At 51.7% G+C, this 12,407-nt stretch overlaps 1 protein-coding gene across 6 annotated transcripts in view; it reads left to right on the forward strand.

Moving 5' to 3' along the window:
• Nucleotides 1-12,407, forward strand: part of MEGF11 (multiple EGF like domains 11) — a 348,065-nt gene that overhangs the window by 317,425 nt on the left and 18,233 nt on the right. For all 6 annotated transcript variants that reach the window (XM_070420503.1, XM_070420522.1, XM_070420529.1 and 3 more), the window contains 7 exons: nucleotides 1,982-2,128; nucleotides 2,460-2,594; nucleotides 7,887-8,015; nucleotides 9,019-9,147; nucleotides 9,651-9,779; nucleotides 10,289-10,417; nucleotides 11,985-12,221. In XM_070420503.1, coding sequence (XP_070276604.1) covers nucleotides 1,982-2,128; nucleotides 2,460-2,594; nucleotides 7,887-8,015; nucleotides 9,019-9,147; nucleotides 9,651-9,779; nucleotides 10,289-10,417; nucleotides 11,985-12,221 — 1,035 coding nt within the window. The remainder of the gene's footprint in view (nucleotides 1-1,981; nucleotides 2,129-2,459; nucleotides 2,595-7,886; nucleotides 8,016-9,018; nucleotides 9,148-9,650; nucleotides 9,780-10,288; nucleotides 10,418-11,984; nucleotides 12,222-12,407) is intronic.

The following is a 12,407-nucleotide window of genomic DNA, read 5'->3' on the forward strand; positions in this document are numbered from 1 at the left end:
TCCCCTTGGTTTCCCCTTCCCCAGGCTCCCCTGCAGTCAGTCCATGCTGCAGGTCCAGAACTCACCTCTGTGCACCCAGCACTCCCCAGGGAGAGGCCTCCATTCAGGGGTGGAGTGTGGCCCCACATTCTCACTGGGGAAAGAACCCGTTTCCTGGAGAGAAGCTGCCCCTCACCCTCTGCAAAGACACCTGTGTCCTGGAGAGGGCGCAGGCACCAGGCTAGATGGGCACAGCAGGATGAGTGGAGCCTGTTGCTTCCCCTCCTGTCTGTTCCCTCAGCTGTCCTGCCTCCTCCCCCTCTCCCCGCCAGCCCAGGTGGGCTTGTACAATTCCAGCTAAATTGGTCGCACTGCTCTCCCTCTGCTGCTAGGACTAGCTGTGTTCACTGGGCCTGTCTTCCTTTTTCTTTCTCTCAAAATCCCTGTCCTTATAACAAGGCATACATGATTTTTAAACTAATTCTGATATTCTGAGCTCCTGATATTCACCTTCCAAGGCCACACAGGTCTCTAGGGTCCACCCGGTCCATTCAGCTAATTAATACAGGTGAGACGTTCTGCCTGGGAACAAACCCCACTCCAGAGCTGGGGCCTCCAGCCTCGGGCCTTTTCAAATCCCTTCTTTGGAGGTAATCACCCCCAACACATAATTTCCTCTCAGCTCTAAAAGAATGTGTAGGCCTTGCTCCTCTTTCCATCCCCTATAGGCCACCATTGGTCAAACTGAAGGTCATTAAATCCATTTGTTGGTCACAACTAGCTTTCCTTTTTCTTAATGAATAGAATATATCACAGTGCAGAGAGAATATCAGAGTGCATCATACACAGTAAATGTCATTTTCAAAGGCTTGGTTTCTATTATACATATGTGTGCACCTATGATATAAAATACATATTGCACTGAGGACTGTGGTCAAAGAATCTGAAAAGACCCCACCCACTCTCTGGGTCCCAGGCCCGAGCTGGCTGGCTGGGACCCAGGGAGAACCAGTGGCTCCTGGGCTAACATGGGTAGGCAAGTAGCTCACTCCCAGTGTGTGCAACCCCCGTAACAGCACTCACTTGCCCCATAGCTGGTTTTTCCCAGGCCTATCCTTAGATACCAGCTAATATGTCAAAAATGAAGGAGGCCCTTATGATCTGATCCCTTATTCCCACAATCGCATCTCTTTGCCAAATCTCATTTTGAACTTTACCAGAGGCCCGGTGCATGAAATTTGTGCTCAGGTAGGATCCCTAGGCTTGGCAGGCAATCAGGGCCGACCAGGGTCTTCTGGCAGCCGGCCAGGGCTTCCCTTCCCTGGCTGCTGGTTGCTGGCCGCTGGCCGGGGCCTTCCTTCATTCCATGCGACCCCCTGGTGGTCAGCACACATCATAGCGAGCAATTGAACTCCCAGTCTCCTGGTCGAACTCTCGAGGAGACAATTTGCACATTAGGCTTTTATATATACAGATGGTGCAGCCACATGGAACTATTTTTTCTTTCAAGGCATGATTCTCTCTCCTGCCTCCTGTTCTTTGCACATAGGATTCCCTTTACCTGGTTAGTTTCCCTTTACCCCTTAGGACTCAGTTATGGCATCACCTCTTCCTGGAAGCCCTCCCTGATAGGCCAAGCCTTGGCTGGGTTTTTCTTCTACAGTCCTAGATGTACTGTTTGCCTCCACCTCTCCTACTGCATGGTGTCCCCTTCCCACCATTCTTCCTTTAAAATTTTTTTTAAAATTGATATCAGAGAGGAAGGGAGGAGAGAGAAATAGAAACATCAATGATGAGAGAGAATCACTGATCGGCTGCCTCCTGCACGCCCCACCCTGGGTATCGGCCCGCAACACAGGCATGTGCCCCAACCAGGAATCGAACCATGACCTCCGGGCTCATAGGTTGACACTCAACCACTGAGCCATGCTGGCCGGGCCCATTGTTCTTCCTTTTCCCTTCCCCCTCTTACCGCTGACCTGAGTCTGCCTCTGGCCCACAGGCATCCGCTGTGACAGCACGTGTCCGCCTGGTCGCTGGGGCCCCAACTGCTCCGTCTCCTGCAGCTGCGAGAATGGCGGCTCCTGCTCCCCAGAGGATGGGAGCTGCGAGTGTGCCCCTGGCTTCCGAGGACCCTTATGCCAGAGAAGTAAGGCTGAGCCCCCTTTCTCCATCCTCAGACCTCACCTCAGTCACCTCATCCTCCCATCCGTTCCCATTTAGAACTAGCCTGCCCTTCCTCTAGTCCCCTCTCTGCCCCCCTGGCTTTTCTGCCCCCAAGTTCAGGGCCCAGCCCCTCATTAGAAAGAGGACCAGACCACAGCTCTTCTCTGCACAGAGACAGGCCCTCCAAGGTGTGGTGGGTGTGGCTCTCCCTGTATGTTTGAGGAGCCTCCCTTCATCACTAGGTGGAACTGGAAGGGTGACCGGGCTGGCTGAGGCCCTTTGGGCTGCTGACCACATCTCCCCATCACCCCCAGTCTGCCCCCCTGGGTTCTATGGCCACAGCTGCGCCCAGCCGTGCCCCCTCTGCGTGCACAGCAGCGGGCCTTGCCACCACATCAGCGGCATCTGTGAGTGCCTCCCCGGATTCTCTGGAGCCCTCTGCAACCAAGGTACTGTCTCAGGGGGGATGGGAGCCAGGGAGGTGAGGAGTCCTGGGAGGGAGGGAAGGGTTTGGGAGTCTCATCATAATCTGTGGAGGCAGCTCCTTGCCTCTTCAGGGCTTGGGCCTACCTTTCTAAGACCTGGGCATCACAAGGCATAAGACAAAGCCATGATGCAGTTAAAGGCACAGGCTCAGAGAGGTCACATCATTTCTCGAAGGTCTCACAGCTAGCAAGTGGCAGAGCAAGAAACAAATTCTGATGCCAGAGCCCATGCTAAATGGATGAAAAATAAAACAAGCGTAGGTGAGGTCCTCATGGCTTATGTGAGGGCCAAGTGGTAGAGGCAGAGAAAGCTGTGGGAGCTCAGAGGAGTCGGTTCTGGCTTCAGCTGGAGATGGCAACTTTGCAATTCTCCTCCCCTCGCACTCAGGCCAACATCACTAATCACACACCACCTCATTTCCTGTCTCAGCTGCGGAATCCTTCCCAACACCAACTCCAGCCAACCCCTACCACTCAAAGCTTATTTGCTTTGGTGTGCTGCTAACCTGGCTCTCTGTGGGGGAGAGCTCTGATTTATAACGTTTGCACATTTCTATAAAATATTCCCACTATGTCTGATTCCAGTGGTTTAACACCTGTCACAGAAATCCTGAATATTTAACGACAGTGCAAAGGTCGAAGCTGGCTCCAGCACACACCACTGCTTATTGCAGCCCCCGGCTTAGTGTCCCCAGGGCAGTGTGCATTTGGGAGATGGCTCCGTGCTGGGCAGGACCTCGCTGGGCCTCAGCTTGAAAGGCAGAGAAGGAAGGAAGGCATTCGAGTAGAGGAAACAGCCTGGGCAAAGCACAGGGGAGCGGACACGCGACCGTCCAGCAGTAGGGACGAGCTGAAGGATGGAAAGGCTGAGGAGGTGGTCGGGGCCTTCGGAACAGCTTTAAACACAAGGTTAGAGAATTCGCACTCTAACCTGGAAGGAGGGAAGGGATCTTAGACTAAGGTAAACTTAGAGCTAAAAGCAACATCAAGGTCATCTGTGCAGGAATCTCATCTGGCCTTTGCTTAAATACTTCCATTGAGAGCTCACCACCTCCCAGGGAACTGATTCTTTTGATGAATAATCACCACTGAGCTGGGCTATTTTTATAAGTGGATGGGCCGTTAATATGTATGAGTGAAAAGTTGACTCCATGATGCTCTGAGGTCATGAGAAGTTTGGGCCCCAGGGAAACATATGTGACAGTTTCATTTGCTTGCAGCCCTCCTAGGACAGCTTAATCATAACCTGACACATGGAGGTTTACTTATTAAACACCAGAGACCCCGCCATCAATACAGATAGGCTGAGTCTAAATTAGGACCTAAGCAGCCCGAGGAGTAACTCTCAGATCCTGCGATGTCTGATTTATCGCCCACTGGCCTAATGTGTATTTTCCACATATAGATCTAATAGAGTTTGCTATTAATGGCAACTGCCCTGGTTAAGTCTCAAACCTTGTAAAAAATTGAACTGACACTTTCTAATGACCAGCTTTCCAGCGAGTTACAAATTACAGACATTGCTCATGCAGAATCATTAAACATAGATTAAATATAACCAGATGTTTTCTTTTCACCAGCCCCCCTTCTCTCCACCACCCCTCTCTTTGCCTCACTCTTGATTCAGCTAAGAAGTGGCCCAATTAATGTATTATACGAATCACATTAGCAGTTCTGTGGGTGGATTTGTCAAAGACTTGTGTCTGTGACAAAGACTTCAAAGATAAGATGGTCTTGTTAGAGAAGCTCAGAATTTGTTTTAGAGATGGGGGGGAGTGGAAAGCTCTAGCCAGGACAGGGGGGATGAGTTCCCCAAATCAACACCTCCCAGAGGGCCTGGACTACATGTTTTTCAGGAAGCTGAAGCCAGAGCCTGAACTGCAAAGAGGAGAGATGTTTATCATCCTCCAGGCAGTGGACCTGCCCTGGAAGGAAGTAGGGGTTTTACCAGGAGCACAGGGCCCCAATCAGCCACCCTGCCCATAGCTATTAACCACAGCCTGAGGCTAAAATCCCCATTTCACAGATGGGGAAACACTGAGAGGAGTGATGTGGTTTGCTCAAAGCTCCTTAGCCAGTGACAGAACTTCCCAGCTGTGTGACCTGGGCAAGTTACTTAACCTCTCGGTTGCTCAGTTTTCTCATCTGAAATAGAGTTAATAAAAAGGAATAATAATGAAAATATAGAATAATGAGAGTGTTACAAGGTTCACTGAACTCATATTTGTGAAGCACTTTGAATAGTGTCTGGGGCACAGAAGTGCCATAGAAGGGCTTGTTGAACACATAAAACCTAAGCCCAAGGCTTTCTACGGGAGAGGGTGGCATACCACGCTGTTTTTACTATTTGTCCCAACCACTGATCGTGTCCAGGAGGGAGAGAGTGGACAATGATCCGAGGCACAGATCCTAGGTACTGCTATCTGGTTGGAGAAGGGCTGGCAATATGGGTGCCAGGCAGTATTGCATAAAGGGGAGTGCAGCCCAAAGGTTAGAGAGGCCTGGGCCCTGGGGAAGTTGCTTCTCTTCAAGAATCAAGACTTCCCCACGATCCTCCATGTGGAGTTCCTCCCCCATAACAGGAGTGCAAGGAAGCCTGGAGGGTGTAGGGCTGCTGGTACTGGGCTTTGAGGAGAGTATGCTGAACTGAGAGGAGCTCAAAGGAACAGGAGTTTCTAGCAGAAACTATTGGAAGGTCCCTGCTCCTGGGGTCTATTTTGGCCGTTCTGCAACATTTCCTGAGTGACTGTTGCATACCAAGTGCTGTGCTGGGCTCTCAGACCCAACGAAGAGCAAGAGAGCCAAGTTCCTGCCCTCACAAAGCCTGGAGTCTAGAGGGGAACATTTTTTTATTTTTATTTTTTATTGATTGACTGATTTTAATATATATTTTTTATTGGTTTCAGAGAGGAAGAGAGAGGGAGAGAAACATTAATGATGAGAATCATTGGTTGGCCGCCTCCTGCACGCCCTCCACCAGGGATCGAGCCCGCAACCTGGGCATATGCCCTTGACCAGAATCGAACCCGGGACCCTTCAGTCTGCAGGCTGACACTCTATCCACTGAGCCAAATCAGCTAGGGCTAGAGGGGACATTTTTAAGCGCTGCCTTTTGCAGCAGAACCTGGGAGACGAGTGGGGAGAGGGGTGGCCAGTGTATTTCCACACACTCAGCCACTGTGCCTAAGAGACTATTGTTTCTCCAGGCATTGTGGGGGACACAAACATGGGTAGAACCCAGGCCTTGTCTGAAACAGGATCACAAGCCACAGTAACAGAAGACCAGGGAAGAAACTAGCAGAGTGTTCTAGAAGCTCCAACAGAAACAAATAGCCCCCCAGAACAGAGAAGAAGTGAATCAGGTGGGATCAAGTTCAGCTATCTATACTAACAAAAGAGTAATATGCTAATTAGACTGGACGTCTTCCAGACATCCTTCTGGACAAAGCCACGGTGGTGGGGGCTGAGGCAGAGGCAGTTAGGGGCGATCAGGCTGGCAGGGGAGGGCAGTTAGGGGTGATCAGGCCATCAGGGGAGCAGTTAGGGGGCGATCAGGCTGGCAGGCAGAGGTGGTTAGGGGCAATCAGGCAGGCAGGTGAGTAGTTAGGAGCCAGTGGTCCTAGATTGTGAGAGGGATGTTCAACTGCTGGACATCCCCCTAGAGATCCCAGATTGGAGAGGGTGCAGGCTGGGCTGAGGAAAACACCCCACCCCCCCCCACCCCAGTGCATGAATTTCATGCAACGGGCCTCTAGTAGTTGACATAAAAACCCAAAATATCTGGTTTGAAAATGACAAACATTATGTTCCTCACACATTAAAAATAGAACAAGGAGAAGACCCAGAAGTTGGCCACTGGGGAATGGTAGGGTATCCTACAAAGATGTCAGGGACCCAGGCTCCTTCTCTCTTGTTCAGCCATTCCCATCTCAGCACATGGCTTCCATGTCTGATGAAAGATGGCTGCTTGAGCTCCAGCCATCTCACCCAACATTCTTATCCATAATCCACATTATCTTTCAACAAGGAGGACAGGCAAAGAGACACACATTTCCACTTACCATTGGCCAGAGTGTAGTCCCATGGCCACACCATGCTATGTAGGAGCCAGAGAAATAAATTCTTTATTTCAGGGGGCCATGGGCCCAGCTGAAACTCGAGACTCTACTAAGGAAGAAGAAAATGGATAGTGAAGGACTAGCCACTTCTTACAGTGGGATCATGCAGGAGGTGGCACTTAAGATGAGTCCTATAGGCAGGGTAGGATTTCTACAGCTGGAATGAGGGTCAGGGAAGGGAAGAGCTAGAGTGATGATAGGCATGAGGTGCATTTGGAAAGTGGTGTGTGAATTAGTGGCTCATGTGTCTGAATGAGGTAGATTAAGTGCTGATCTCTAGGATCTAGATTTTATTCTGGGGCACCGGGGAGCCACTGAGGGTGCCAGGCAAGGCTCAGGTGTGCCATGAAGACAACTGTGCTTCAGAGAGCTAAAGCTGTAGGAAGAAGGTGGAGGATGGATTGCAGGGGGAAATGAAAGGGGGGTGCTCGATTAACACTCAGACCGAGTCCTAAAGTTGCTTGTGGCCTAGCTGAGGAAAACTAGCCCTTCTTCCAGGGGCCAATGAGTGACTCCTCCGGGAGGGGCTGACACCAAATCCTACAAGCGACTCAGGGTGGAAATACCTTGGAAGCTTGGTTAGGGAAAGCTCCCTGTGGACCCAGGGGGCTCTCCTGAGGACAGGGGTGAACTGAGGCTCGAGGAACAGGTCAGATTTGGAGAAATAGAGGAAATAGGTGGACAGGATAGACATTCAGGGCCAGTCCTCCAATAAACAGCAGAGAGACCTGCCTTCTGCATCTGTCCCTCTCCTTCCAGCTACATTCTCTGCCCTCATGGCTATGGGATTAGTAATGTTGGCAAGAGTGTGGTAATGGAGGGCAGAAGGCTGTGGAGCAGTGTAGGGAGCACTGGATGGGTGCAGCGGTCGGATTCCCAGCTCTCCCAGGTGTCTGTGAGACCTCAGTCAAGTGATCCTACCCCATGGGCTTCAATCGGTTCCTCTGCTGGAGGTGATGCAGCTGTGGGCACGAGGGGGGAACTCATTCCTGTGCAGATGGAGAAGGGCCAAGGTGGGCAGCTCCTAAATAGACCAGGATGGTCATGGCTGTAGTCTGGAAACTTCTGGGAATGCAGCTGTGGGTGGTGGTCTGAGTATTGATGGAAGGGCAGGTACCAAGCTGTCCTGTGCCCACAGTATGTGCTGGAGGGCACTTTGGGCAGGACTGTGCCCAGCTCTGCTCCTGTGCCAACAATGGGACCTGCAGCCCCATCGATGGCTCCTGCCAGTGCTTCCCTGGATGGATTGGCAAGGACTGCTCACAGGGTAAGCTGCTGCCTCCTGGGAATGTCCCCTACCCCAGGTAAGGCCCCCAATCACCCCACTCCTTGCCACTGGTGCTTCTACCTCCCAGAGCTGAAATCTCCTGTGATAGGAATGTCTACCTGAGTCCTGCTTAGCTCTCTAGCTAATATGAATTATTAGGATTGATCACTGGCATTATTAACTGCCAGTATCAAAGGTATTAATATTGTTGATAGTACCATTAATATTGTTAATACTGAAAATTAATACTCCATCAGCACCTGAGCAAGGAGTAGCCCCTATGTTTGGATGGAGAGAAGAGGGGCAAGGACTGACTGGCATGTTGGAGTTAGGGAGTAGGGAAGTGAGGTGAGGCCAGGGCAGTCACCTTATAGGGGCGAGGGCATCCTGTGGGTGTCCCATGTGAATGGTCCTGGGCACCATTTAAGCCTAGACGGGATTCTGGGGGCTGTTCATGTAAGGTGTACCCAATCTAATGCTCTGTGTAGCTCCTTGGCTGATTGGTGAGACCCAGGCCGTACCCCTTAGGGAGGTCCCAGTGAGATGGTCTGGCCTGAGGGAATTTCCGTTCTGATGGAGACACAGGTGCCATCCTCAGGGAGCTCACCAGCCAAAAGAGCAGAGTTCCTACCCTGGGGAAGTTCCCATCCTCATGGGGAAGTTAGCGCACAGTGTTCACATAATAAACTAGGATGTTTACAATTTAACACACACACACATTCCAAATCAGTCAGTCCCAAGAGGGGAGGTTTAAGGAGCCCTCAGAGCTGAGAGTCGGCAGAGAATCTGGACTTAATAAAAATCCTGGGTGACTGAGCCAAGAAGTGAACAGAGGAATTCTGAGAATACGGTAACCCCCTCTCGCCCCACCCCCAAAAGTCAGGAAATGCCACCTGGATGCCTCCTGGCATCTTGACTCTGATGTGCACCCTTCCATCCTCTCCCTCCCTTTCCTCTGCTCCTCTCTGCCTTGCCCTTACCCTACCATCCCACCCGCCCCCAGCTTGCCCACCTGGGTTCTGGGGCCCTGCCTGCTTCCACACATGCAGTTGCCACAACGGGGCGCGCTGCAGCGCGGAGGATGGGGCCTGCCACTGCACCCCCGGCTGGACCGGACTCTTCTGCACGCAGCGTAAGCTCCGCCTCCTGGCCGCCAGCTCATCAGAATCCCGTGGGGGCCTGCTGGTGGCCTTGGGCATTGTTCAGGGCTTCCGTGGAAGGCGGGAAGAGGTGGGGTCCAAGGGCTGGGGGAGAAGAGGCCTCTGGGCTGGGAGCACTCCCACCTCTAGGATTGAGAAGCTTGGTTGGATGCAGGGGTTAGAGCCCAGAGTCCCGGGAGGCCAGGGCTGGCGGATTCCCCAGCAATCACCAAGACCAGACCTCCTTTGGACAGTGGGGCTCAGAGTGAAGAGGAGTGGCCTGTTACTACACAACCAGGAGACCCCAGCCTGGCTTCTAGTTCCAGGACACCTTTGTCCAAATGACTAGTCACCCCCTCAGTGTGAGGGTTCAGAGTGTGGGAATGGCCCAGGTGCATGATCTCACTAGTCCTCACTCCATGTTCAGAGAGAGGTGGCAAGAGACAGGTCTGGTCCCAGCTGCACCTCCCCAGTTGCCCCCATCCTGTTTCTCCAGGCTGCCCAGCAGCATTTTATGGGAAGGACTGTGGGCGCGTGTGCCAGTGTCAGAATGGTGCCAGCTGTGACCACATCAGCGGCAAGTGCACCTGCCGCACAGGCTTCACCGGGAAACACTGCGAGCAGAGTAAGCTGTTCCAACCCATGCCCCTGGGTGTCGGGGCCGGGCCTCAGCCTCCCTCTTCAAGGGCCCCCCATTCCGGGCTCCACACCCTGCTCCCTTGACTTCAGGAGTAACTTCCAAGGAAAGGTGCCGAAGATCATGCCTAAGTTGGTGTTTGGTATCTTCCTCCAGTTGGGTGGGGATGGTGGATTGTTGAGGCACAGCAGAAGCCTGAGGGGTCATGAGGGAGGCAGACTTTGTTCGATCCTTCTTTGCAGCCCCTATGGCACCCAGCTTAGGGCTTGGCATGTGGAGGATACTGTATAAATGTGTTAAATGTGAAGGAAATTGGGATGGGTGTCCCCCAACTCAGGGGGAGAGGTGCTGTCTGCCCCCAAGTATCAAATCAAAGCATAGCGGGAGCTAGAGAAAGAAGTAGGTTCCAGTCTGTGAGGCAGAGCTGTCCACATATGGACAGGAGGGTGGAGTGTGGCTGCATCTCACTGTCTACCCCAACTCTTCATGTTACACAGGATGTGCCCCAGGAACCTTTGGCTATGGCTGTCAGCAGCTATGTGAGTGCATGAACAATGCCACCTGTGACCACGTCACTGGCACCTGTTATTGCAGCTCTGGATTCAAAGGAATCAGGTGTGACCAAGGTAATACACAGATGGCAGAGTCTCAGGCAAGGGGCTGTGGAAAGGGCCCCATGCAGGCAGACTCTAGGGCAGTGATGGCGAACCTTTTGAGCTCGGCGTGTCAGCATTTTGAAAAGCCCTAACTTAACTCTGGTGCCGTGTCACATATAGAAATTTTTTGATATTTGCAACCATAGTAAAACAAAGACTTATATTTTTTATATTTATTTTATATATTTAAATGCCATTTAACAAAGAAAAATCAACCAAAAACATGAGTTTACGTGTCACTTCTGATACGCGTGTCATAGGTTCGCCATCGCTGCTCTAGGGAGATCCCAACAGGAACAACTGGATTGTATAAGGACACTTTGTAACTTTATTCACCTTTGGGCAGAGAGGGGGAGTAAGGTGGGTGCGGAAGGGAGGAGGTTCCAGATGCTGGAGAGCAGATGGAGTAGGCAGCTTCAGCTTCACTGTGCTCATCCTTGGCAAGCTTCCTGTGAGCCAAGCAAGGGTAACCACAAGCTAGTGCTGGGGAAAGTCACCAGGCCATCTGAAGACCTGCCAAATTCTGGTCTGCCAACCTGCTAAGTGTCCTTGGGCAGGTCATTTCCTTTTATTGGACCTGTTACTCCACATGCAAAGTGGAAAGAGTAGATTAGATTAGCCCTTGTCTTCCTTCATGGCACGATGTTCCACTGAGAGCCAAGGAACCCGAAGGGGCTCAGCCTTGGCTCCAGGTCTACAGTCCGAAGACCCCCATAGGGCAGTTGGGATGACCAAGTTGAGATAATGTGAGCCCTTGAGAAATGGTTTTGTATACATAAGACCCCTATGTAAAGTGCTGCAAACAGGTAGTGAGTTCTATTGCTATTGGTTCTAAGGAAATGGGGGAGAAGAATGGGCTCAGTTATCCACATGACAGAAAAGGGACCAAAACCATGCACATTGCATTCTGATGGGGGTTAGCCCATACATATATCAAGAGGGGTTTTGTGGGAAGTAATCATGGGCACACTGGTACAGCACTCACAGCTGTCATTGTCAATCTGTCAGGTGGTGCTCACAGTCCCCTGTAGAGGGTGCAATTACTGAGCCAACTGAGGACTCTCTAAGTCACATCTAAGAAACACAGCTAGTAAGCAGGGAGAGTGGCTGAGTCCAGTTTTTCTGACTCATGAGAAACCTGACACTACCAATTACTGGTTGATCGTGGGCAACTTACCTAACCTTTCAGTGACTCAGTTTCTTCATTTGTGAAAGAGAAAGAATTAAACAGTCCTTATTTCACCAGGCTGCTGGGAAGGTTAAATGAGTTATTATCTAACTTATTTTTTGAAGAAGAGTAAAATATTCAAACATTGTTTTGTTTCCGATCCATGATCACATTTGTCCCTGGGGAGTTCTCTAGGACTCCACTCACTTTAGGCAGTTGAAGAAATAGGCACAGTAAGGGGTTGGGATCAGGGGAATTAAAGACCAGGGCCAGGACCAAAACCAAGCCTCCTAGTGTTAGGAGTCCAGGTCCCACAGAGATCTGAAGAGCCAGCAGGCGCCCCAGCTGAGGCCCTCCCTCCGCCCACAGCCGCCCTCATGATGGAGGAGCTGAATCCCTACACCAAGATCAGCCCAGCGCTGGGTGCAGAGCGGCACTCGGTGGGTGCTGTCACAGGCATTGTCCTCCTGTTGTTCCTCATTGTGATGCTGCTGGGCCTTTTTGCCTGGCGCCGACGTCGGCAGAAAGAGAAGGACCGCGACCTGGCTCCCCGCGTCTCCTACACACCTGCCATGAGGATGACCAGCACTGACTACTCCCTCTCAGGTAAGGGCTATGCCCCAGCATTCCCATCTCCCTCACACACACCACCCAGGAAGAGCCACAACCTATCCTTGGGGGGCACCTGAGTTTACTGCTCAAGGTGGGTGGTCATGCCTGCTGGGTGGGTGGTGGGGGCTGGATGCTCAGACTCCCCTAGAGAGATGATGGGAGTGGAGAGCAGGAGCCTAT

The sequence above is a fragment of the Myotis yumanensis genome, unplaced genomic scaffold (genome assembly GCF_028538775.1).
Source record: "Myotis yumanensis isolate MYYU_CA2020_CCGP unplaced genomic scaffold, mMyoYum1.0.hap1 SCAF_1, whole genome shotgun sequence".
NCBI lineage: Eukaryota > Metazoa > Chordata > Mammalia > Chiroptera > Vespertilionidae > Myotis > Myotis yumanensis.